General features: G+C 40.8%; 1 protein-coding gene across 1 annotated transcript in view; it reads right to left on the reverse strand.

The window, feature by feature from the left end:
• The window catches only part of RIMS2 (regulating synaptic membrane exocytosis 2), a 788,551-nt gene that overhangs the window by 538,829 nt on the left and 222,920 nt on the right, over positions 1-26,802 (reverse strand). The window contains exon 4 of the mRNA XM_054018206.1: positions 3,834-4,144. Coding sequence (XP_053874181.1) covers positions 3,834-4,144 — 311 coding nt within the window. The remainder of the gene's footprint in view (positions 1-3,833; positions 4,145-26,802) is intronic.

Raw genomic sequence — 26,802 nt, forward strand, 5'->3', positions numbered from 1 at the left:
AATCAAAGGAGACAGACAAAGAGATGAAAGGTGGGAGAAAAGGGATAAATAGGACAGTGATAGAGAATAAGGCAGGGACAGCAAGTATGGTTTCATGGTTAAGGAGATGAATGCTACCCACAAGAGCTCAGTTCTATTTTTAACTCAGCTACAGATTTCCCGTATGATGCCGGGCAAGTGACTTACACCAATATTTTCTCTGGAGGACACTAACTGTGTGTTCCTCATTTTCTAGGTGCCCAAACTGAGACATCTGGAGCCTGATATTCCGAACTGCTAAGTGCTGACTACTGCAATTAAGGTTAATGGAAGCTGTGGGTGCTCAGTAAGCAAAAGCTCAAAACAAAGTAAAGACACCAATTTTCAAATTTAACTGGAAAAATCTATTCATCTGTAAGCATACTTATTCTTTCTTATATGCTATGAAAAAAGCAGACAGTCTGCAATTCATATCCTCAGCCATACTGTACAAACCACTTACTGTAGATACAACAAAAATAATGAACCAAATAACCCACACAAACTCAAATCAGTACTTGAGACTTCAAAATTATAGCAAAATTACATTCAATACATCAGTATTATACACTATATATATATGCTAATGTAAGTAAATTAATATATTTTAAGAAAATAAAAACAATATACAGGTAGTCTTATTTATATAGCCTTTTGGATGTATATTGTCAGGTAAATTTTGAAAGGGACCTATAACTCTCATGCAGTATTTTGAAAATAGTTCAGCACACTATGTCCTGGGGACATATTCCTGGACATACACCACAGTCTTGGAGATTCTTTGGGATAATGAATGAGCTCTCTCACACATGAGAATAAATGATTTTATTTTACAGTTTTAATTTTCCAAAACTAAGTCTGGTGTAAACACATTAATAAACCTGGGGACACTGAAAAAATCTGGAAACAGGTAATTATATCATGCTATTTTTTATATTCTTATTCACTTTCTGACTACTTACTGTGCTCTGGATACAAGTCCCCTTCTCAAAACATTAGCCCCACTATTGCTACTTCTCTGTCAGTGGGGTCATTTTGATTTGTCTTATTTCTCTTTTGGATTTATCTTATACAGAAAAGTGTGAGGAACAAAAATGCCCTCCCATACTAGTCAGGAAAAACTCACTCCCTTGATTGAGCTCTTTTATAATAAAATTCTATCAAGGTGATATCACATCCAACATGCTCATCTAGTGGCTAGTCATTTTAATCCTTCAGTTGCACCTGAAGAGATACATCTATATTATTAGACATTCTAATTTATATTTTTAAATAGAAAATACAAAATCAAGCCTCACACTCTTTAAGATACTTTGGATATGCTAGCTTGACCAAAGCTGGAGGGATTAGAAGATGGAAAGAGGTTCTTAGAGTATGATCAGCAATCAAAAAGAAAAAAATAATATTTTAGGCTAATCGGTAGTGCTCCATTAGCCTAAGAGAATAACACAAAATACTTTATAATTTAAAAAAGAAAACATTTTATTATTAATAAAATACTATGTACTATTTTAATAAAAGGGTAATAAAATGAAAGCCTTCACTTTTAAAATTTTGTTTTAAATAAAATTATAATTCCTTTTAAAAATATTGATACTGTTAAGACTACCACATTGGTAATGCACACACTGTCATATAATGATTCATGTTTGAGACTTAGCTCAGTCCCTGGATTTTAGCCCAGCACCTCTTAGAGACCCTGATATAGGGAGAGTCTGGCATCCTTCTCTAATAGACACTCTGGCCAGCTTAGGAAAGAGATGGCCATGCATCAGGAGGTATCCTATTTCAAGCTCTCCTTCAATGGAAGGAAGATTGGCTCCATGAAAATTAAGACGGGGTATTATAACCATAGAAAAATTAAGAGATTTTCTCAGTACTAGAGGCCCCTCTAAACCTCAAAGATGTGCAGCACTTACTATAGGTACAATTTTAGGTGTGGTTGTTACACAAGATTGTATTTATGTTAGTTAAGAGACAATAGGATGAGTAAGTATACAAATAAAACTGAAAGAGGAGACTGGGTCCAAAGGAGCCAGTGTTTGTTTGTTAACCAAGACACATACATTAGGTTAATATATACCAAATTATGTGACTGCCTGCCAGTAGTAAGAGCTGAATAGGCCTAGGTTTTTCCGAGAGTTCTGTTCACTTTGCTAAGCTACATCCCACAATACCCTGCAATAGTATAGCTCAGTATTTGGCATAAGAGAGAGGAAACTTGTCCAAAATCAAGCTACATTTGTTCTATATCTTGGTACAAGCTGAGGAAGTACCTTCATGGATCAGGACCTGGAATGCTAGTATCCAAAACAAGAATAGGAAAGGTACATAAAAGTTAAGGGATTAGGAGAAACAGATGAGCTGGATTTCATAAACACTCCTAACTGAAATGGATAACTTTGGGAGCACATCTCCTGTATAAGAGGAATATAACAACCCTGAGTGAGACAGCTTCCCAGAGACACTATAGTATTGAACCTTTTCCCTACACTATATTATTAATGGCTTTTAGCAATAAACATGACTGATTGATTATTTGGTCTGTTGAATATCTTTCATAATGAACCAAGTGTAGTCAAGCAATTGACCATACAGTTTATCAACAAGTTGGATATTGATGATCTTAATGGGAATGGATGGAATTCAAGGACAGAGTATTTTTTCCTGTTGGTCTATTTTATTTTGAACTGTGTATATGTATATTATACCTGTAGTTAGAGTTTTAGACAATAGCATTTTAAAAATCTATCTAGTCTTTATACAGGAATTGAAATACTGCTGAGGAGATGGGGCATTATCATTATAATACTATAGGGGATGCATGATTCCATTTTCTAGGCATAATTAAGAAAAAATGAGAAATAGAATAAGTCTTTTTTTCTCCCATTGTGCCTGCTGCTCTTTAGCAATGAGTTCAACTGCCAACTTCAGTATTGTGCAGCTCAGAGACAGTGAATATAATTAAGAAGCACTTGGATCCGCTCAGCACTGAACCTGTCAACTGAAATCAGAGCAAAGGGCAGAAGGCAGAATAGGTGAAGCAAAAAGGTCTGGTTAATTACATTCAACTTTTTTCCAACCAGGGCAGGAAATGGGGATTAGAATTTGGGGAGGCGGGTGGAAGGAACGTTACAATTATATTAATTTAAAAAATAGTTGTAGTTTCAGCCTGTGATAGGTGACACTAAGATGAAAGGGTTAAGAGTTATTTTATTTTTTTATTGATGGGGAGGACTGAGGTTTAAACCTGAGGTTGGAAACTCTGAGGAAGATGCAGTGCTGATGTCATCACTCAAAGATATTACAATCTTGCATTCAAAATACAGCAGGTATTATGCAAAGTAACATTCTGACAATCCGAGTGACTACTAACTTCCAACAACACACCTTGTCATGTCTTGTTTTTTAAGTATTGGCAGTAATCACAATAATTATTCCAGAAAGTTAGTGATCACACAAAACTGCGGACTACATATTTTATAAAGAGTATACAAAGAGCGTTTTGTAAGAGGGAAATGACCTAAGCGCAATGTAGACTTTCAGCATCACATTTTCAGGTGTGTCATAACATTATCATTTTTTGGCTGGCCAATACCTTTTTTGAGAAGGAGAGGAAGAAGAAGAGAGCATGCTGTCTGCAACTTTCTGAACACAATGAAAGGCTCCTCACCTGCTTACCAATTAGAACTGTTTAAAAAAAAACAACCTAAAATATATATAATTAGGAGATGCAAGATGTCACATAGGATTTTTAGAATAAAGTCAACTTCAACAAACTCTCTTATCAGTATGAAGATGAAACAGTTCCTTACCTGTCTGAAGTTGTGTCACTTGCAACCTGGTGCTTCACTCCTGAACCATTTTTAATTGAGTCTTGTCTTGTGAGCACTTGAGGTCTATTTTTGTCCAAAGCTGGTGTGGATGTGTCACCTGAGGGTCCTTGGTACTGGGACTGTTCCTGCAGCTTTGCTTTTTTCTCCTGAGGTGCTTCCTCGTTCCGCAACCCTCTAATACGTTCTTGATCCAGCTGCTGTGGTGTATTTGATCCACTGTTGTAGAACCAGGCTCCTGATTTTGTGAGGATTTCTTGTTGTTTTCGGCACAAGTTACATACCCACATTACCTGTGCATTGATTTAAATGAAAAACAAATTAGTTTTGTCAAAGAATTCAAAAATAAAAAAGTTTTAGTTAAGCATGTGTCAGTTGGGCAGCTAGTTCTGGAGGTACAAACAAGAGTATAACTTCACTTCTTTAAAATAAAGTTAGAGACAAGGTATTAATAAGCATAACAAAATATGTCTAGAAAATATGGAAAGAAAAGTTTCTTTAATAAAATATAATGCAAGAAAGTATTTTTGATTCCGTTCTTGCTTTTGCATTTACAGTAATTGGAAAGATGGTAAATCATAAGAACATCTATACTGGGTCAGACCAAAGGTTCATCTAGCCCAGTATCCTGTCTCCCAACAGTAGCCAATGCCAGGTGCTTCAGAGGAAATGAACAGAACAGGTAATCATCAAGTGATCCATCCCCTGTCGCCCATTCCCAGCTTCTGGCAATGTTGGACATACTAATTTTTAAAAGAGATTCAGTTTTGAAATAGGATTAATAAAGATTAACTTTTCAACTGTTTTTAAATTGAAAGTATTTTAAATGATAGATACGAGGGTTCTTTCTAAATATTTTCCCTTCAGCTAAAACACTAATACACTCCCTAATTTTGGTCCTCTTTGACTTTTGTTTTAGGATCTTTTTAAAATAACCATTGGCTTTTTAAATGAATTGGTTGCTAAATCATTAATGGACTCTACTTAATACCTGTTACATCACATCACCATTTAACAACAGCCTTGAAAAATACAGAGCAGTATTATAAGTCTTTCATTTGTGAATGCTCCCCCACTCCCTATCATGCATACAGCCCAAACAAACATTCCACACAACAACATTTATTGTTAAAAGGATTCTGGCCAACAATACGTTCTAACAAACCCTGTAATGCAAAATTAATCAGTCACTAAGCCCAATTAATCAAATACAGATTTCTGAGTGCTAGGACATTCCATTTTCATAGATTTTTATCATCAAGTTGGAAGCTATGTTTGTATTTTTTAAAGTGTTAAATTTTATTTCTTTGAATTTAATAAGCTAATGGTATCAAAGTACATCAGAATGTAATAGCGTAGATGTTTTAAATTTTTTTAATAAGGCAATTACTGGGGTTCAGGTTATAAATATGGCTTTTGTCAAGTTCAAATCCAAAACTAATATATTTTAAAAGGTCCCAACATGAAATTCAAGACCATAGATTTTTATTCTACAGTAGACTCAAGTAAATCGGACATTTAATGATCAGATAGATCATTAATAGTAGATGGATTTGCAAGATGTGGAAATAGAGGGAAAAAGATTATTATTAAGAGATAAGGGTAACATGCTAGAAGCAATAAGAGGGGGTAAAATATAAGAAAATGGATTAAATTAAAGAAAAATCAGGGTTAGGAACTTTGGATCAGATCTTTAGCTGGTGCAGAAAACATAATTCTACTGACTTCAACTTTGATATGCCAATTTCACCAGTTTACTATCTGGATCTCTATATTTAATTGTAGGGCTAAATGGGGACATGTGACTTGATTTTTTAAACTGCTGCAAATTAAATTAAACTGCTGTAAATTAAATTACATTGATTTAATAAATACAAAGGTAAAAATTCAATATTTATGAGAATGATTTTTAACAATGAAGTGGAGATTATTTATGGGAATGATTTTTAACAATGAAGTGGAGAAATTATTTAACTCTGGTTTTGTGTTAATAACTGATTATTCAAAAATTTATTGAAACTTCCCAATTATGTAACTATTGCATATGTTGTACTTAGTTATTTATATTATAATAAAATGTGCTTGCCTACAGGGTCTTGAGATTGTAATTGATTACATTAGTGCAGGTCATTTCCAGCACTAGGTAATTTGGAACTTGATTATGTAGTACAAAGCAAATATATATGTCTATATGCCAGAACATGTCCAAAGAGTAAAAACAAAAGTATTAACTTTATAAACTCATTATAATAAAACAATACATCTGTTTCAGTTTGTTTTAAAACAATTAATTTATATAGTACTCATTCACTAATCTAGTCTTTTAATTCCTTCCTCTTTTCACAAATCTCAGCTTGTCTCCTTTTGTATTCTTCCTTCTACTATTTTGTGGTCTATGTGCTGACATTTTTATACATCTTATGTACATATTTTTAGGAGAACCACACCCAGCCGAAGGTATGGCTAATCATCCCCACTAACCACAGCTTGATCAGCCATTAATTTTTTATTTTGCACAATAAAATATTTAACCAGAAATTGCATAATGCTCCAGACCAGGTTTTTAGTAAATGTAACTAACTAGATGATCAGGCTATGGAGGTATAACACTCAGTGTCTTTGTCAAAAAGAGAGAAAAGACATCACACTGAAAATGTAGTACCTGCCTCTTAACACAACAACTCAAACCACCAGAAAATATCCAGTATGAAGAAGCTACAAACTGTACGGTTCTTTTAATCTCCAATGAGTTACCCAGTTGAAAACTTGGGCCAGGCTGCCTAATCAATCCTGACCAAAAATATTTCTATGGAAGCTTCATTTGGAAGGCGACTTAAAAGAGAGAGGTCCTGCTAACGCTGGACTGAGTGGCTTTCTCGTTTGAAAACTGCCGAATGATGCCGGTTTCTCTGATGTTATGAGGGCGTGTCCTTTTCATTTTGACTGTGACACTATTCCCATCATTAATATTCAAGCTTTCAGAACTCATTTCAGTTCAATTCAGTGAGATTTTATTGACAAACTATATAAAGCTCAAAGTGTCAAAAAGAGACGGACCTCCTCAGGTATCTGTATGAGGTAGCATGATCTCCCCACAATGAACATCAATGAACCACTTGACGTGTCGGACTTGCTATCTTCTATATATAAATATCCTGAAGACAGGTCTCCTATGCATCCCACAGATAAGTCAGAGTATAAACCAAAGCTCCAAGATGAAATTTTAGAACCAAAGCAGGGAGACTGGTTTGCCTTCTGAAACAGGATTAGGTTTTGTAATGGGTGACCACTGGAACTTGTAATTAGAGTTGGTCAGGAATTTTTCAATGATTTTAAAAAAAAATCAGAAAAAACCCAATTAATCAAAAAACAAAACTTTTTGTGGGAAAATGTTGATGAAACTTTTGTCCAGAAGGCTTCTCAAGTCCAAGACAGAATTTATAGTCAAAATAAGCGAGATAGCAAGAGACCCCCTAGAACAGTGATTCTCAGCCAGGGGTATATGTACCCCTGGGGGTACTCAGAGGTCTTTGAGTGGGTACATCAACTCATCTAGATATTTGCCTAGTTTTACAACAGGCTACATAAAAAGCACAAACAAAGTCAGTACAAACTAAAATTTCATATGAGTTGTTTATACTGCTCTATATACTGTACACTGAAATGTAAGTGCAATATTTATATTCCAATTGGTTTTATAATTATATGGTAAAATGAGAAAGTAAGCAATCTTTCAGTAATAGCATGCTGTGACACTTTTATTTGTATGTCTGATTTTGTAAGCAACTAGGTTTTAGACAAATGAGACGCCTGAAAAGGGTACAATTGTGTGGAAAGATTGAGAGTCACTGCCCTAGAATAGCTAAATAGTTACAGAATAAGAAAGAGCAGAGACTTGAAGCTAGGTCTTACACAACCCAGTTGAGTACACTAACTATTTGGTTATTATGGGATCTTTCTTGTTCTCGCTCTGTTTTTTTCTTGAAAAACTTAGAAAGTTCGCCATTTTGTTACAATGTGAAACGGGGGAGGTGGAGGGGGGAATTGAACATTTTCCTGGGATGGGAAACCATTTTCCACCCAGCAATAGATGTAATGTCTCTAGCTGCCTTCTCCACAGACAGAGTTTCCACTGAATAAAGCGCTAAACTTTTCACATACACCTCTACCCCAATATAACGTGACCTGATATAACTCGAAATCGGATATAACGCGGTAAAGCAGCGCTCCAGGGGGGTGGGGCTGCACACTCCAGCGGAGCAAAGCAAGTTCGATATAATGCGGTTTCACCTACCGCATCTGAGGTAAGATTTTTTGGCTCCCAAGGACAGCGTTATATAGGGGTAGAGGTGTACATGACACTGTAATTAAAGACCCAAATCCTGCAGTCATTACTCAGGCACAGAAATCAGTGGCAATTTTGAACGCGTAACCCACTGCAGTATCAGATCCTTAAAAGTCTTCTTACAGTATTTTCCTGGTCTTGTTAGAGATTTAAAATGATTCACTGAAACCAAACAGCACAAGCTGAACCACTCAGTATATAACTCCTTAGTCCCTGGCTACATTTTTCCCTCGAAGAGGGGCACTTCAGGATGCCTAGCATTTTTACCCTGGCCACAAAGCAATGTGGTACAGTGATCAGTCCTTCCAACAGAAGATGGTTGGAGGTTTCCCTCTCCCGGGGTCATGAACTTGCTGCTGGGTTAGCCACAGTGGGCTGTCAGAGAGAAATATAGCCATTTCCTTCCCTTATAGCCATGTGTGTGATTTAATGAGCTACTTCTGCAGTAATACAAGCCTCTGCTGGGCTGTGTAGCTAAAAACCTAGCTCAGCACATGGCAGCACAGTTGCCAATGCCACTAGACAGCTGAGGAAACAGAAATGTTTATGAAAAAAGTTGGATCAACATCTGTCCCTTTGTTTAAAGGCACTACCCAATCTTAAAGTGATAGGAATCTGTGGTATCCTGGTTTGTCATTTCATTTCCACTCTAAAGTTTGGAATCTGTTTCTCATAGACTGCCACTGAGATTGGATCAACTCCTTTTTTTCTGATCACACTCCAGAGAAGTAATCATAGCATATCCAACCGACTTCCAGCAAAATCAGATTGGCTCCAAAGATATTTAATTATGTTTCTTATAGACTTTCACAGCAAAATGGATCAGATCTGAATGAAATTATACTATAAATGTTAAAAAAACAACCCTACAAAACATGAAAATAAAGGAAATTGAAAACAAAAAGCTATATTAAAGTGTTCTATGCTAGACTAAGCTTTTAAATATAGCATGCCAAAAATATATAGCCCTTTGCTTTTCATATATTTTTCATCATTTTACCTGTTTGCTAATACCAGCTATAACTAACACTTATTTTCAAATACATTGCATAATTTATTCATGACGAAAACTGCTTCTTACATTTAGATGTTCAGATTGTTGAGATAAGCAGTTACGGTTTTCTTTTAAAGTAACATTAAAGAACTAACAAAATGCCACTGTCACATATGTAGGCAAATTAATTAATGTACACAAAGATATTCAGGCTCTGATTTATTAGAGGTCAGAGTTGATTTCTACATCTTATTCCTCAGTCTCTAGTAGCATTTTTGTTATAAAAATATTTAGTTCCAGTAGCATACACAATATGCTAAGGTTATATTTTGTTTTAAAACTGAGAAGGACTGATTCATGCTCTGACAAAATCATAATCTAAAGACAATTTGCAAACTGCATTTGCATTTTAACTCCTCTATCCATTGTTTAACAGCAACCTGGAAAAAAATATATACAAGAAAATAATGTGTGCCTATACCAACATGGAAGACTCTGGATGTGAATTATTTTAAAAACTAGTACAGTGTCCATCTTAAATGGAGAAAAAAAAACGCAAAATCCTGCTCTCTAACACCTCTAATAATTTTCATTTTCTGAAGTTACTAAAAAACTTGCATCCTAAAAGGTTGCCAGTATCTTTTGAAACACACAAATGTACATTAATTCACAGCAAAGGCTGAAACACCATCTAGTGCCTATAGTAGGTATTGCTAATTTTTTCAAAAAATTAAACAGGAGTACTTGTGATACCACAGGGCAGGTCTACACTACCTGCCTGAATCGGTAGGTAGAAATCCATCACTCGCGGATCGAATTATCGCGTCTCGTCGGGACGTGACAATCGATCCCCGAATCGACGCTTCTACTCCACCAGCGGAGGTAGGAGTAAGCGCTGTCGATGGGGGAGCCATGGAAGTCGATTTGCGGCCGTCCTCACAGTGGGGTAAGTCGGCTCCAGTACGTCGAATTCAGCTACGCTATTCGCGTAGCTGAATTTGCGTCTCTTAAATCGACCCCCACCCCACCCCCGTAGTAAGGACGTTGCCTTAGAGACTAACAAATTTATTTGAGCATAAGCTTTCGTGGTCTACAGCCCACTTCATCAGATGCATAGAATGGAACATATAGTACGAAATGTATATACACTGTGGCAGAGCTCTGACCTTGTCTCCGCGGGTCCTGCGCTTCTAGGCGGTATATGCTAGCCTCAGTGGCTCTCTGTGACCCTCCATGTAGCCCTTCTCTCTCTAGGGCCAGGGTTATAGTCTACTGAGCCCTTTTCATCATAAGCCAGCAAGGAGGTTGGTGAGAGAACTCCCACAGTCTCTGTTGTCCCTAGGGTTTGTTGTAGAACAGTTTAGCCTCCTGTCCTGACAGGGGCCTGACTTCCCCTCCCAGGAGGTGTTCCTGTAGTGGTGGGTTGGGGAGGAACCCAGGCCCACCCTCTACTCCGGGTTCTGGCCCAGGGACCCTAATGGTAGCAGCTGTTGGCAGCCAACCTTTCACTGCCAGAGTTGCTACATTTCCCTGGACCACTTCCCCACAGCTCTCCTGCTTCTCCCTTCTTCACCCTTACCTTAGGGCTCCCTTATCAATAACTTGAGGGTGTCTTCATTAACCAGCCCTTCAGCCGCACTTCCTCTCCTCTGGCTCCCTGGCTCTCCTCTGCCTGACTGGAGTGAGCCCTTTTTATAGTATCAGCGGGGCCTTAATTAGAGTCAGGTGGTCACATTAGCTTAATGCCCTCACCTGACTCTTTGCAGGTTAATTGGAGTCAGGTGTTCTCATTAGCCTGGAGCAGCCCCTGCTTTGGTCAGTCAGGGAACAGAAAACTGTTAATCCAGTGGCCAGTATATCTGCCTTCTGCTATTCTGCTGTACCCAACTGGCTGGGTCTATCACAGCATACAGAGAACATGAAAAGGTGGAAGTAGACATACCAACTGTAAGAGGCTAATTAACTAAGATGAGGTATTATCAACAGGAGAAAAAAAACTTTTGTAGTGATAATCAAGATGGCCCATTTTAGACAGTTCTTTTTGCGGATACAGATTAACACGGCTGCTACTCTGAAAAAAATTAAACATTCTTTACTAATATGTCACAATAACTACACAAAATATATCAAAGATGACATTTCAATATTAACTCTGAATTTAGTTTATTTTTCAAAACACATTTTCCTCTTTTTTTACGTAGCTCTCTGTTTTTAGCCAAGTACTGACCCAAATTGAAATTAAGATACAGATTTACCTCAAATCTCCACCTTATTTTGATTCTACACAATCCTAATCTGTACAAGAAACAGAGAAGTTCCAAATGTTTTAGCATGGGCTTTCCTTTACTCCATCAGCTCTTAATGGACATAATATGATAAGCTTCTGACTACTACCATCACCTCCAAAGAGCACTGGTGGCTAGTACCCCTACATTTGAAGCAAGCTTTTTGAATAAATAATTATATCCCCTACTTTCACAGCTACTATCTTAATATAGTTGGAAAAATAAGCAAACTCCTCAAAGACAGAAATGTCAGTCTAATCAACCAATGTCTGGAGAAGGGCAATGAACATTTACATAGAGGATAAAAGCGACACATCTGTAGCAGTCTTAGCTAGACTAAGAAGTATGATCTGTGTACTTTCTTACACGCCAATTTACTACTTGACAGTATGTAATAGTAATTCTTCTTAACAATAGAACAAAACTTATCCACTATTTTAAATCCATTTGTAATTGCAATGTATAAAGTATTGCTTATTTATAAATAATCTTTGCCTGCAGATTTCTTGTAAAGTAAAAATACATCTTAAATTTAATCAAATGGATTGAAATTCCAAGTCATTTTTATTTTAAACCTTTACAATAAATTATATGAAAAGTAAGACTTATATCTTGCAAAAAATTACCATTTGCTGTACTTCTAGATAATATTAAAAATACAGGATGTATCACATTACATTATATGAAAAATACAGGTCTTATAATAATTTCAAAATACTTGAGATTATCAATAGAGGGGCATAACCAAAACCACAGATCATGTATTTGATCATATCATCCTACACTCTGGTTCCAAACTGTGCTGGGCCTTCCTCATTTTGCAAAATTGCAATACGGGATTTCAGTGAGCTATTAGTTTAACCTCTGTTTCTCTTGGCAGGAGTCACTTCTGGACACATTCTAACTCAGAAAATGAGAGACTGATCTACCTTTCTTGAGAAGGTTATTTTGCCTAGTCATCGGTTTCTTTCTAAGACACTGAAGCTTCCAAGAGCTTTTCAGAAGCATACCAGTAGCTCTGGACATTCTAATATTAGTGGTGCAAGGCAGAGGTCATAAATTATTCAGTATTCTTCCTGTTTCACACAAGCGTATACCTTAAGAAGCCCTTGGAATCAAAAGAATATTCTTTGGGACTAGCCAAAAGTATTTATTTCCATCCTACTTGGTTGCATAAAAGGTTAAAATACAGTCTTTCATCAGTTTTCTAAACAAGAAATTTCATATTTTTCTTGCCATCAAGTTTGAATACTCTAGTGGTTGAGGCAACTAATTCCAGAATTTACTGTACACAGCGTGCTGAAAAAAAATTAAAAACTTGGATTATTGGGGAAACAAACATTACTTTTTATTGGCCACACTCTGATTAATGCCAACCAATGGCTTATGATTGCTAAAGCATCATACTGAACCATGTCAAAGGTCACTATCCATGTTTCACAGGGCAGCTGATAAAGAGAACAACCCAACCCAGATCCACCTCTGAGTAGTTAATTTACTTAGGAGGAGACAACAACCTTCACAATGTCTTCCCTGTTATGTGTAACCAAATATCCTTAGAGAACCTCCTGGTCAGAAAAGCAATGGCAATAATGGCCCATGTCAGCGCCAAACCTTCCTTCAAATCGGCTCATCACTGCACATTATGGAGTTCAACCTCAAGGGCCATCCAGTGCAAAGTGTGATTATATCACAATGATCCTGCAGACTCAAGATATCAGTGTGCTTGTGCTACAACACACAGGGTTGGCCTTACCATGAGGCGAACTGAGGCAGCTGCCTCAGGTGCCAGACTGTGGGGGGGCACCACTAGAACCCAGAGACTAGAAAATTGTGTCTGCTGCTGGTGCATTTGTATTCTCTCTGCTCTAGATGCACAGAGATGGTGGAGTGGTGTGCTGGAGGAAGGAGGGCACAAGAGACATAACAGGCAGGCAAGAGAAAAGGTGAGAGGGAATAACAGAAAGCAGCTGGAGCTGCAGGGAGAGAGAGGAGGAGCCTCGTATGTACCTCTCTAGCACCCCCAGGAGCCTGAACTGATTAACACCAGCTTCTCAGGTAGCTTCCTGTTTCCTGCTGCTTCCCTGAACCCACTTGAGAAGAACAGGCAGTCAACTGAAGTAGTAGGAGCCAGTTAGGCTCTTAAGATGCTGATATCTTCCCTCACTCAGGCCCTGCTACCAGCCTTCAATTGAGTGTTGAGAGCCACTATAGCTGGCACAGAACAGCAGTCATGAGTGAAAGAAGAAAACGCCCCTCTGGGGCAGCATTCAGAAAAAGAAAAAGCAAAGGAAGCTTTTCTATCTAAGCAGGAAGGAGCTCTCCTGAGATACATAGACACAAATGTTCATGGTGAGCCTTCTGGCCCCAGTGAGGACGTGAGTGGTGAGCAGATGCCTGATCTTCCAGTTAGTCAGAGTGCAGGTGACCTGGCAGCTACTGCAGCATCCATATCTCCATCTCAAATAGATGTAACCATGCACATTCCTGAAGAAAAGTGTAGATCAGAGAAGAGTGTGGTGGAGGCGCAAGAAACAGCTGCTGCTGAGTTTAGCTCCTTAAGTCTAGATAATCCAGGACTGTGGACCCACTTGAGCAGTAGCCTGAGGGACTTCCTTGTACTGCATGGGCCACAGCAAGTGAAAAACTTCATGTACCCCAAAGACAATGAAAATAGAAGTTTCCATCCAACACATTACTGGCGTGAAAACCCCAATGGTGACAAAGTGGAGAGGCCATGGCTTATGTACTCAAAAACCCAGAATGCTACATACTGTTTTTGTTGCAAACTCTTCCTGTCTAACATTCTAGCCACATTGGGTTCTACAGGAACAAAGGACTGGAAAAATCTGGCTAGAAATCTGGCATGCCCTGAGAAGGCAGCAAATCACCAGAGAGCCTTCCATAGGTGGAAAGAGCTTGAGATGAGACTAAGGTTAAAGGCCACCATAGATGATCAGCATCAAGAAAAGATTGCATCAGAGTCTCTTTACTGGAAAAATGTTCTGAAAAGGCTCATTGCCATTGTGAGAATGCTTGCTACCCAAAACCTAGCACTGCGTGGCACTTCAGATCAGCTGTATGTGCCAAACAATGGAAACTTCCTTAAAATTGTGGAGCTGATGACTGAGTTTGACGCTGTACTCCAGGAGCATCTAAGAAGAGTCACCACCCAAGAAATGTACACACACCACTACCTTGGAAAAACAATTCAAAATGAGATTGTATAGTTACTGGCCACAAAAGTCAAACAGAAGATTGTGGCAGATCTGAAGTCAGCAAGATATTACTCTGTTATTCTGGACTGCACACCTGACATCAGCCATATGGAACAAATGACTTTAATGGTGCATTTTGTAACAACAACAGAACCTAGTGAAAATGTCCCTGCAATGGTGACTGTCAGAGAGCATTTTCTAGAATTTATTGACATTGATGATACTACTGAAGCTGGTATGACAAATGTACTTCTTAAAAAGCTGGAAGATACAGGAATTGCAATAGCTGACATGAGAGGTCATGGCTATGATAATGGTGCCAACATGAGAGGAAAGAACAGAGGAATGCAGACATGGATCCAAGAGTTAAACCCTCAAGCTTTTTTTGTCCCATGCAGTTTTCATTCATTGAGCTTGGTGGTCAGTGATGCAGCATCAGCTTTGAGTGAGGCTGCTGAATTTTTTTATGTAATTCAAAGCATCTATGTATTTTTCTCTGCATCAACTCATCGATGGCAAATTTTGAAGCAACATCGGGGAACATCCTCTCTGACACTGAAATCACTGAGTGCCACATGATGGGAAAGTCAAGTGGAGGCGATAAAGCCTATCAAACACCAAATTGGGAAGATAGATGATGCCATAGTTGCCATTATGGAGGATAATGCTATGACAGGAACTGTTTGTGAGTGAACAATGGCAGAGGGAAATGGAATCACCAGAAACATATATAATTTCAAATTTCTGTGTGGCTTAGCGTTGTGGCATGACATACTGTTTGAAATAAATGTTGTAAGCAAGAGAGTCCAAGATTTTGACTTGATATATCTCAGGAATTCTCAAACTGGGGGTCAGGACAATCAGGGGGTCATGAGGTTAATACATGGGGAATGGCGAGCTGTCAACCTCCACTCCAAACCCCGCTTTGCCTTCAGCATTTATAATGGTGTTAAATATATAAAAAGTGTTTTTAATTTATAAGGAGGGTCGCAGTCGCTAGCTATGTGAAAGGGGTCACCAGTAAAAAAGTTTGAGAGTCACTGATATATCTGGAGCAATGTACCTACAGTCTTACCAGTCAGATGAGGGATTGCAAAATGTTCTAAAGAGTGCACAGAAGTTGGCAGAGGAACTTCACACTGAAGCAATTTTCCCACCCATTGAAGAATACAAAGAGTCACCGAAGAAGTCATTTTGATTACGAGGCACGGGATAATCCCATAAGAGACCCCAAACAACAATTCAAAGTTGAATGCTTTAACCAGGTGCTAGATTGTGCAATACAGTCAGTTGAAGAACGTTTCATGCAGCTCAAGGAACACAGCAGTATATTTGGGATGTTGTATGATATTCCAAAATTCCTCACTATACCTGAAGAAGACCTACACGAGCAATGCAGGGCACTAGAGACAGTGTTGACACATGATGACAGGCGCAATATTGATGCAAGTGATTTAGGTGATGAACTGAAAGTCCTTTCAAGATACATTTCAGTAGGATCAATTCCAAAGGCTGTTCTGCAACATATGAGCACAAATAAGATGACCACCCTCTTTCCAAATGCTTTTGTTGCTCTGCGCATACTTCTAACACTTCCTGTAACAGTTGCCAGTGGAAAACGCAGCTTCTCCAAGCTGAAGTTAATAAAAACACATCTACGCTCCACAATGACACAGGAGAGGCTGGTCGGCCTTGCAACCATCTCAATAGAGCATGAGCAGGCCCAGACTGTGGACCTTCAGGAAGCAGTTCAAATCTTTGCAACCAAGAAGGCATGGAAAGCACCGCTTTGATTATTCAAACAGATAAAAATGCCAGTGTTTACTATGCAATCAAGAAAAGTTACATTTGCTGTTCAGGCATTTAAAAGTTAAGTATTACTTAAAATTTCTGAACAAGGCATTTTAAGTTGTTAGTTCTACTTTATTGGGGTAGGTAGCAGAGCAGTACCATGAGAGGAGTAGAAAAGGAAGAAGGCAGAATTGAGACCTTTCAAAGTTTTGGCCCAAGCGAGGGGACATGGGGGCGTCATTTGAGCTCCCCGCCTCAGGTGCCAAAATGTTGTGGACCGTCCCTGACGACACACCTGAAGAGTGAAGGCCACCAATCAAAGATCAACAGATATGTCCTTATATCTGCAAGGCATCATCCCAAATATGGTCTCATGATGTACATAAAACATGACCTTAAAGATTCCATCCAGGTCATGCCTATCACAACCCCTGCTCAGTTGCCATTAAGATCAGCCATCTGACAGTTATAAATGTGTACAAGCCACTGTCAATGGAATGGCCATGTCTAGCGTTACCAATGCCAAGCCATCCTACCATCCATGTCAGCGATTTCAATAGCCACAACAGCCTATGGGGCTATAACAAGAACAACTGTGTAGGAGAACAGCTGACATCCTGAGCTTTCACTGAAGACCGGCCCTCCTCTACAATACCAAAGACTGTGGCACATTCAAGTCGGCCCAATGGAGATAATGCTACACTTCTGACCCTTGTTTTGTGTCATGTGACATCAGCAGCCACCCCATGCCATCCAAAAGGTCAGTTCTCAATGACTTTACCAACAGCCAACAGCCTACCCATTGTGATTTGTATAGGCCTACAAGTGCCACTCATTCAATCCTTCCTGAAACCGTGCTGGAATCTACAATCTGTTGATTGGTCCTTCTATGTGGTGAGGATTCAGTAAACCGGATCTCACCATATACAGCTCAATTACCACCACTTTGTAGGCCTACTAGTATCAGCAGTGAAATCAAACATTGCAAGGAGCTTTAGAAAAGCATTCACTCCTTGCTCGACAGAAGAGAGTGAGCTACTCGTCTCACAATATCAAGCCAACAAAAGCCCCAAAACCCCAATGGTATTGCCTGAGTTTTTGAACTCAGCTAGAAGAAAAACTTTGTGCAAAACCATGATGTTGCTTGACTTCAAGCCGCAAAGCCTGGAAGTTCCTCAGTCTTTTAGGCAGTGCAGCTCGAGCAGCCTACAAACCACATCAGTAAGTGCAGGTGCCATCTCTGCACAGTTAATTACCAATTCCCATGTGCCAATGGATAAAAACATCAGGCGGCAAGTCCACAACTGACTTTACCTCATACCGAATCAGTGCCAGTTGTCTTCATCCCTTTCTGCCCCTTGCACAGCAGATGAATTATGATTGGTGTAGAGCAGAGGTCGGCAACCTTTCAGAAGTGGTGTGCCAAGTTATTCACTCTAATTTAAGGTTTCGCATGCCAGTAATACATTTTAACGTTTTTAGAAGGTCTCTTTCTAGAATATATAATTAAATTATTGTTGTATGTAAAGTAAATAAGGTTTTTAAAATGTTTAAGAAGCTTCATTTAAAATTAAATTCAAATGCAGATCTTATCAGTTTAGTGTAATCCTTGCCCTTGCTTTTCCTTGCTGAGTTTTCCAATGTCTGGCACATATTTGGATACTTTAAGCTGCACACGGGCTTCTGAGTGATCAGCTGTTAACTGGCTCCGAGAGGGACAGAGGACAGATTTTATATGTGAAAATACATGTTCACACAGGTATGTGGATCCAAATGCTGAAAGCATTGCAAATGCAATTTTCTTCAAACAGATACATTTCACTGGCAGAGATGTCCAGCAGGTCAGAATAGAGGCCCCATGATCTCTCTCAGTAGCTTTAAGTGCACTCTGCAGATCTTCAAACTTTGATGCCCACAATTCTGAGCTTTTTAACTGAATGAGCTGCATTTTGAAATCTTCAACACCCATCCTCTGAAATACAGACAAATCCAAGTTGCTTTCGTTGAACTTTTCAGGTTTAATTAGAAAAGAAAGCATTGGGCCAAATCGCTGGAAATCTTGAAATCTGTCAGAAAATTCTGATTCCAGTTCTCGCATGTACATTCCAATCTCATTGACACTGACAGTGTAATGTGTCGATAGTTCTTTTATGTGTTGGAAGAAGTGGAAAGTCAAAGTTCCACTATCCAGAGGAAAAACTGCTAGTTTTACAACAAATGCCTTCCAGGTTTCATAAAGATCCAGAACCATTTGCCCTGCACCCTGGAGACAGAGGTTGAGTTCATTTAGGTGAGCGATGATGTCAGTTAGAAACACGAGCTTACACAGCCATTTGTCATCATCCAGTTCAGGGTAGTTTTGTCCTTTTTCCGATAAAAAGGCCTTGATTGCATCAAAACAGGAAGCACACCAAAACCTTGCCACGACTTAGCCACCAATGTTGCTGTGAAGTGGAATGTCATCATAGGCACTGTCCATCTCTTCTAGCAGTGCTTGAAACTGTCTGTGAGTCAAAGCATATCGAGCAATAAGAACATTCACAATTTGCACCACTGTATTCATCACATTATTAAGCTCTGAATTAGAAATTTTAGCACACAGGTTTTCTTGATGGATGATACAGTGAAATATGACTGTCGGGCAGCCAGTTTGATCTTCAACTAACTTTACAAATCCCTTCTGTTTTTGGACCATGGCAGGAGCACCATCTGTTGGCACACAAAATATTTTTCTGATGTCAACTCCTTGTTCTTCAAAATGGTTTACAAAAGTTTCCACTATATCTTCCCCCTTTGTTGTGCCATGCAGGGGTTTTAGGCAACAAAGTTCCTCTTGGATTTCATCAGAAGCACAATATCTTGCAACAACTGCCAAATGTGGAATGTCATTTATATCCACGCTCTCCTCAACTGCTAAACACTGCGGTGTCTTTTAATGCAGTCGTCCTGCTTTTCATTAATGTTTTCTGCCATTTCGCTTACACGTCTCTCAACTGTTCTGGCAGAGACAGGCAGTTCTTTTATTCTAGATACGCATCTTTATTTGACAAATCATTGAACAAAACCTCCGAACTGCTGAGAAAAACTTTTTATATATTGCACATCTGTAAACGGCTTTCCGTGTTTTGCAGTGCACTGTGCAGTCCTGTAACTTCCTTCTGTGGCTTGATTTTTACTTACACTTAAGCATTTAAAAACACTGCTTTGCTTCTCATATCCTGCTACTCCCTTTTTGATCGATGCAATCTTGTCTGCTTTGTCAAGAAAGGTTTTCTCGTGTTTCATTTGAAAACATCGAACACTTGATGTGCAACAAACAACACTTTCACAACAGAAAGCACAAACAGCACAGTCGTTCTTCTGAATAAATCCAAATGTCTGTCCAAGAAGGCTGAAATGAACGGACATCTAACTTTGCTTTCTTAGGAGCTGACATTTTGTCAAATGTACCCCTCAACTTACAGTGGGGAAAAAAAAACACGACAGACAGCACGCACAACGTCAAACGCAATGCGCTGTTCCACACGACGTGATAGTGATGTAAGCAGCAAATCAGGACTTAAAAATATCCCAGTACAATGGCACTGGAACAATTTTTAAGGTGGGGATGCTGAGCTGTGCCCCCTTTTACCTCCATCTGCACCCCTCACTGCCCCAGGCTGGGGCCAGTGGGCCACAGCTGGGGGCAGCTGCAGACCCCTGGGCTGAGGCCGGGACCCCAGGATGGCAGCAAAGCCCTCGGAACTGGTGGCCGGGACCCGAGGCCGGCAGCGGGCTGAGCGGGGCCAGCGGATGGGACCCTGGCTGGGTGGCAGGGGGCCGGCAGCAGGACCTCAGGCCGGCAGCGGAGCCCCAAGAACCGGTGGCCAGAAGCCAGGACTGGCAGTGGGCTGAGCAGGGCTGGCAGACGGGACCCCAGGCAGGCAGCAGAGCCCCCGGGACCGGTGGCCGGAACCTGGGGCTGGTAGTGGGCTGACCAGGGGGCAGGAGACCAGCAGTAGGACCCCAGGCCAGCAGCTGAGCCCCCGGGAACCCCAGTGGCCGGGAGCCAGGCAGTGTGAGTCCACTCAAAATCATCTCACTTGCTGCCTTTTGTACGCATGCCATAGGTTGCTAACCCCTCATGTAGAGAAAGTAGATAAGGAAGTATTTTTTACTACTTCTCATAACACAAGAATTATAGGTCACCAAATGAAATTAATAGGCAGCAGGTTTAAAACAAATAAGAGGAAGTATTTCTTCACACCACGCACAGTCAACCTGTGGAACTCCTTGCCAGAGGATGTTGTAAAGGCCAAGACCATAACAGGGTTCAAAAAAGAACTTGATAAATTCATGGAGAATAGGTCCATCAATGGCTATTAGCCAGGATGGACAGGAATGGTGTCCCTAGCCTCTGTTTGCCAGAAGCTGGAAGTGAGTGACAGGGGATAGATCACTTGATGATTACCTGCTCTGTTCAGTCCCTCTGGGGCACCTGGCACTGGCCACTGTCAGAAGACAGGATACTGGGCTAGATGGACCTTTGGTCTGACCCAGTAGGACCATTCTTATGTTCTTATGAAGTGGACAAGGTTCTCTCCAACACTAAGTCTAGGAAAGCAGCAGGAATGGATTGAATGTATCCCAAATTCCTGAAGAACTTTGGTCTGAAGGCAAGAAGGTGGCTGCCAGACTTCTTCAGCAACATCAACTCTTCAGGCATAATACCAAAAGAGTGGAAGGTAGCCAAGATCATAGCCATTTTGAAGCCTGGAAAAGAACCCACTGACCCAAAAAGCTACCAGGCCCATCTCCCTCCTTAGCAGTTGCTATAAATTGTTGTAACGCCTCCTATTTCTAAGGTTACAGCCAATCCTAGATTAACCAGTTCCTAAAGAGCAGGCCAGATTTAGAACTTGTCATAATTGCTGTGACCAGGTGTTGGCCTTAGCCAAACACATAGAATCTGGCTACCAGCAAGAATTAAAAACAGCAGCGGCGTTCATTTATCTTTCTTCTGCATATGATACATATGGTGTAAAGGTCTACAGCTGAAGTTAGCATTAGCTTTTCCATGCCATCAACCATCAGATTCAAGATGCTGAGTAACAGAAAATTCACCATACACCTACGTGCAAATTATGGAGATTGAACATGGCCTCTCAGAGGGATCCGTTTTAGTGGCTGCATTATACCAGCAATATTCCGGTCACATCATCCTGTAAATTCATCTATGCAGATGACATTGTGCTAGCAATTGACATTGTGCTAACCCTAAGCATTCTCTCTGGAGGCCACAGAAAAGTTCATGAACAACCACCTCTGGACACGTTAGACGTATTTCAAAGTTTGGGGACTGAAACCCAGTGCTTTGAAAACACTCATCTCTGCCTTCCACTTGAAAAACTGTGAGGCCAAAGTGCAGCTAAAAGTGAACTTTTGTGGTCTGCCTCTTTGGCATGACCACAGTCCCCAGTACTTTGGAGTTACCCTCAGTCAGACGCTGAACTATTGCCAACACCTTGACAACACAAAAAGGAAGATAAAGACAAGAGTTAACATCATCCAGAAGCTTACTGGAATATCCTGGGGATGTAATACATGCATGCTTCAAACACCAATACAAGCCTTGGTCTTGCCAACAGTGGCGTATTGCATGCCACTTTGGTGCAACAGCTCCCACACCAGTCTCGTTGATACCGAAATCAATATCATGCTCAGTATTACTAGTGGCTCTCTCAAATCAATCCCAATACTATGGCTTCCATCGCACCAGCCAACATCAGACAAGATGTTCCGGGAGTGCAAGATTCTGGCTGCTCCAGACCTGCCAATACACCGAGACTCAATTCACTGCCACTCCCGCATCTCAAATCAAGGAAGCCTTTCTGAATCCATGTGTCAGTGCTGCAGGCCAACAGAAAGGACACCAGCACTTCCTGGCTTGAATCATGGGCTTCTTGTGAAATCCTAAACAAAGACCTGATTGAAGATCCAACAAAAAAAAAATCCCAGGATTCTGCCTTCCACATAAGCAGTGGACTGCACTCAACCACATTTGGACAATGCACGAAAGGTGTGGTTATCTCCTCCACAAATGGAAAATCAAGGAATCATCAAATTGCAACTGTAGTGAGGTACAAACTCTATGTGACATCATGGACAACTGCCCCATTCATGCTTACAGCGGTGGCACGGGGGCACCTAAGTACCCCAGAAGCATTAGAATGGCTTTCAAATATTAAGATTCAATTATAATCCCAGCCTGTTACTTTTCAAATGCCATATGAAAGAAGAAGAATTATCTAGGAGTCTGGGCAGCAGTTAATTAACTAAGGAACAATTGGGCATAATAGAGGTTTAGGAGTGCTCAGTCAGGAGGCCTACAGAAGACAGATAGCTTCTGAAGAGAGGGACTTCTCAGGGGAGCTAGTGAGAGAGCTCACTGGGAAAGGTACGGTCAGTGACTGTGATATGGGTGGTTGTGCCCAGTGATTAGAACGGGAGCCAGGCCTTGTGATTAGAGCAGGAATCAATAATCAGGAATAGGACCTCAGGGTCAGAGCTAGAATCAGAGGCCAGATGCCAAAGCTAAGTGTCAGAGCTGAAGTCAGGAATCAGAGCCAAGGGTCAGAACCGGGTTACCTGAAGTGAGGCAATGCAGGGGCAGGACTGAGACCAAGGCAGGAGCAGGGCTGAAACAAGGATGGGAAGAAGCAAGCACATGCGTGATCACATCCATGGGCCAATACTTTGAACACCCACTAACCCGTTGCTGCTGCTGGGCTTAAGATCCAGTTTGCTGACTCTTCCAATCAATCAGGTGGTACAGCCAACCAGGCAGCCTACTACAGGGCCAGCTGTGCCCAGTTGGTTGCCTGGAGACTGGCTCTGCTGCAGGCCCTGCTTCCAGACAGTACCCACACCCTTGAGAGCACCTCCTAGAGGCCTTGGAGCCTGGTATCTTGGGTTACTTCTGATGGAACTCTCAAAACATGCCCAGGGCTTAGATGTTCTCTACGGTTCCCAAGACCATTCATCTGGACTGTAGCTTTTCCAGTTGACCAGATACTGGAGCCTTCCCTTACTTGCTAAGAGTTGAAGATGTAGGGAACCAAGTACTCCTCCTGTCTGCATGACAGGTAGCAGTAGCAGGTTGGAGCAGTTTGGTTATGGGTTCTCAATGCAGGGCTTTAAAAGTGAGATTTGAAAGACGGGGTGGAACTTCAAGGACTCAGACAGCTGTAACTTGAAAGTTGAAAGGGTTTACCCATTCTATAATCTTGAAGGGGCCCAGGTATTGGTAGTCTACTGTGGCGGATGCGCAGCTCAATTTCAGGTTCTGGGAAGAGACCCACATCTTGTCCCCTTTGGCCAGATTGGGGGCAGCCTGACAATCCTGATCTGCATGGAGTTTATAGGCTTCTTTGGCAAAGTGCAAGAGTTCCTTGAGCTCCCAGTGCACCTGGTGTAGGTGGGAGCTAAATCTGCCTCGGCCAGTACTGTGGAACTCACAGGTAAGTCTGGGTGGAAGCAGGGGTGAAAGTCATAGCTTGCAATGAACAGGCTACATTGGTTTGTGGTGTGGATTGTATTGTTATATGTGAATTCAGCATAGCTCAGCAGAGAAGCCAATTGTCCTGGTGGTAATTCAAAAAGAAGCGAAGATACTGCTCCAAGATTTCATTGACCTTCTCTGTTTTCCCTTAATCAGCAGGTGATAGGCAGATGAGGTGCGGGGCTCAATGTCAAGGAGTCTGAAAAATTCCTACCAGAATCAGGAGATGAATTAGAGATCCTGGACCAATACAATGCCCATTGGTAACCTGTGGTACCGGAAGACATTTTCCAGGAAAAGCCGAGATGTCTCCCATGCAGTAGGAACAGTACAAAATGGAATGAAGTGCACCATCTTTGTTAGGAGGTCAATGACAACCAGGATTACCAAGTGTCCCTAGAAGCATGGAAGTTCTATGATGAAGTCTATTGATATAGTAGACCAAGGATGTGGAGGCATGGGCAGAGATTGGAGGAGACCTAGGGGTTTTGTTCATGGGTTCTTGGTATGGGTGCAGAGGTTGAAGGACATTATATAATCCTTGATGTAAACTCTAAGGTCTGGCCACCAGAAGCTTCTTGAGACTGGATTCCAGTCTTGAATTGGCCAAATGGCCCACAAGTGGCAAACTGTGGCATAATTTCAATACCTGAAGCCTAAGCTGTCCCTCCAGAATATAAACAACTCTTGGAATAAAGGAGGCCATTCTGTAGTCAGAACACAAAGTTGGACTATATACCATCATCATTGAGAGTCTGGTGGATCTGGCTTCTGAAGGGGAGCAGATAGAAGATGGAGCACATCAGACTGCTGTTAATCATGCTGTTGACAAAAGGTGGATACATTGAGTACTGTGGCAGAGGGTTCTTCGCCAGGCTCAAAATATTCCTCCATGTGGGATAGGACATTCACCTTCCTGTTTCTCACTCCTGGGCAATGAAGTCGAATCAAGTCAAGAAAAGGGACCTGTTGTTTAAGGCATCTAGTCTTAAAAGGTGCCACAGGACCCTCTGTTGCTTTTTACAGATTCAGACTAATACGGCTACCCCTCTGATACTTAGCAGTTCATAGGTACTCCAGGTTCTTGTCATCTGTCAGGACTTGGATTGGGAAACCGGGCTCATTCTAGGAGGTGGTTCCAATCCTCGAAAACCATGTTGATAGCCAGTATCTCCTTGTCCCAAATATCATAATATTTTTCTACTGGAGTTATCTTCCAAGAGTAAAAGGCACAGTGGTGGAGTAGGTTGTGGGAGCCCACATGTTGAGATAATACTACACCAATGGCAAATTTTTAGGCATTGACCTCAATTGTTAATGGTTTTACGGTATCTGAATGAATCAGGATGCATGCTAAGGTGAATGCTCTCTTCAGTTGATTGAAGGCTGACTGAGCCTCCGTGGACCAGGCGAACCAGGCTGTCTTTTACAAGAATATTGTTACAGGTGCTAGTAAGCTAGAGAACCCTTTAATAAATTGCCTTTAGAAATTGGTTAATCCCAGGAATCACTGCACCCCCATGTATGTCATTGTCAGATATTGCTGCCAGCTTACGTGGCCTGGTCAGATATTGCCACCCCCTTTCACAGGTCCACTGAGAGGCCCTTGGGCAAGATGATATATCCCAAGAATTCCACTGTGTTCTTATAGAACTCATTTCTCAAACTTCACACAAAGGTGGGTTTGGCAGTCTCTCTCCAAGACACGTGGATGATTGTGGCAGTCCTGACTTTCTGAGAAAATGAGGATGTCCTCATTGATCCAGCACGTACCTAAAGATGTCGTTTCTGGAATGCTGGAAGTTTGCAGGGATATTGCACAACCCAATTGGTATGACCATATATTCTAAATGGCTATACCTGGTATGGAAGGTGGTCTCCCATTTGTCTCCTTCCCAGATCCTCACCAGGTTATAAACTTGGTGGAGGTCCAACTTTGTGAAGACTTCGGCAGAGCGGAGTCATTCAAACAGCTGGGATGCGGAGGGGCAAATGAACCCCTTCTGTAGGTTTTCCCTGAGATAGCTTTGGAGTGCCTGTCGTTCAGGTTAAGAGACAGAGTAAGTGAGCCCAAAGGGAACCTCTGCTCCTGGCTGGATGTTGATGGGACAGTCATAACTGCAATGGGTTGGTAGGGTGTTGGCTTTCTTTTTGTTGAACACATTGACATAGCATTGATATTTTAACAGGAATCCTGGAACCATTGGAATGTCCCAGGGGTTGCTGGGTTTACTTTTGGATGCTCCATTCATGTCTCTGAATTCTTTAGAAGATCAAATACTGTAGAACCTCAGGGTTATGAACACCTTGGGAATGGAGGTTGTTCATAACTCTGAATAAATATATCTGTTCTTTCAAAAGCTTATAGCTGAACACTAGCTTAATACAACTTTGAAACTTTACTATGCAGAAGAAAAAAAGCTAATTTTAAACATCTTAATTTAAGCGAAACAAGCACAGAAAGTTTCCTTACCTTGTCAAATCTATTTTTAAAATCTTTCCGTTTGTTTTTAATAGTTTACATTTAACACAGCACTGTACTGTATTCGCTTTTTATTTTATTTTATTTTTGGTCTCTGATGCTGCCTGATTGTGTACTTCCAGTTCCAAATGGGGTGTGTGGTTGCCAGTCAGTTCATCACTCTGTGGTTCTACTATACACTGCAAATGGTTTCTGGTCTCAGGCCAGCTTTTGGGAAATAGGATTGTCTGCAGAGATCTTGAGTGATGTGCCAGGGGATGCCAAGGGCAACTGATGAATGTGGTGCACAAATTAGT

This window comes from Malaclemys terrapin, chromosome 2 (assembly GCF_027887155.1).
Source record: "Malaclemys terrapin pileata isolate rMalTer1 chromosome 2, rMalTer1.hap1, whole genome shotgun sequence".
Taxonomy (NCBI): domain Eukaryota; kingdom Metazoa; phylum Chordata; order Testudines; family Emydidae; genus Malaclemys; species Malaclemys terrapin.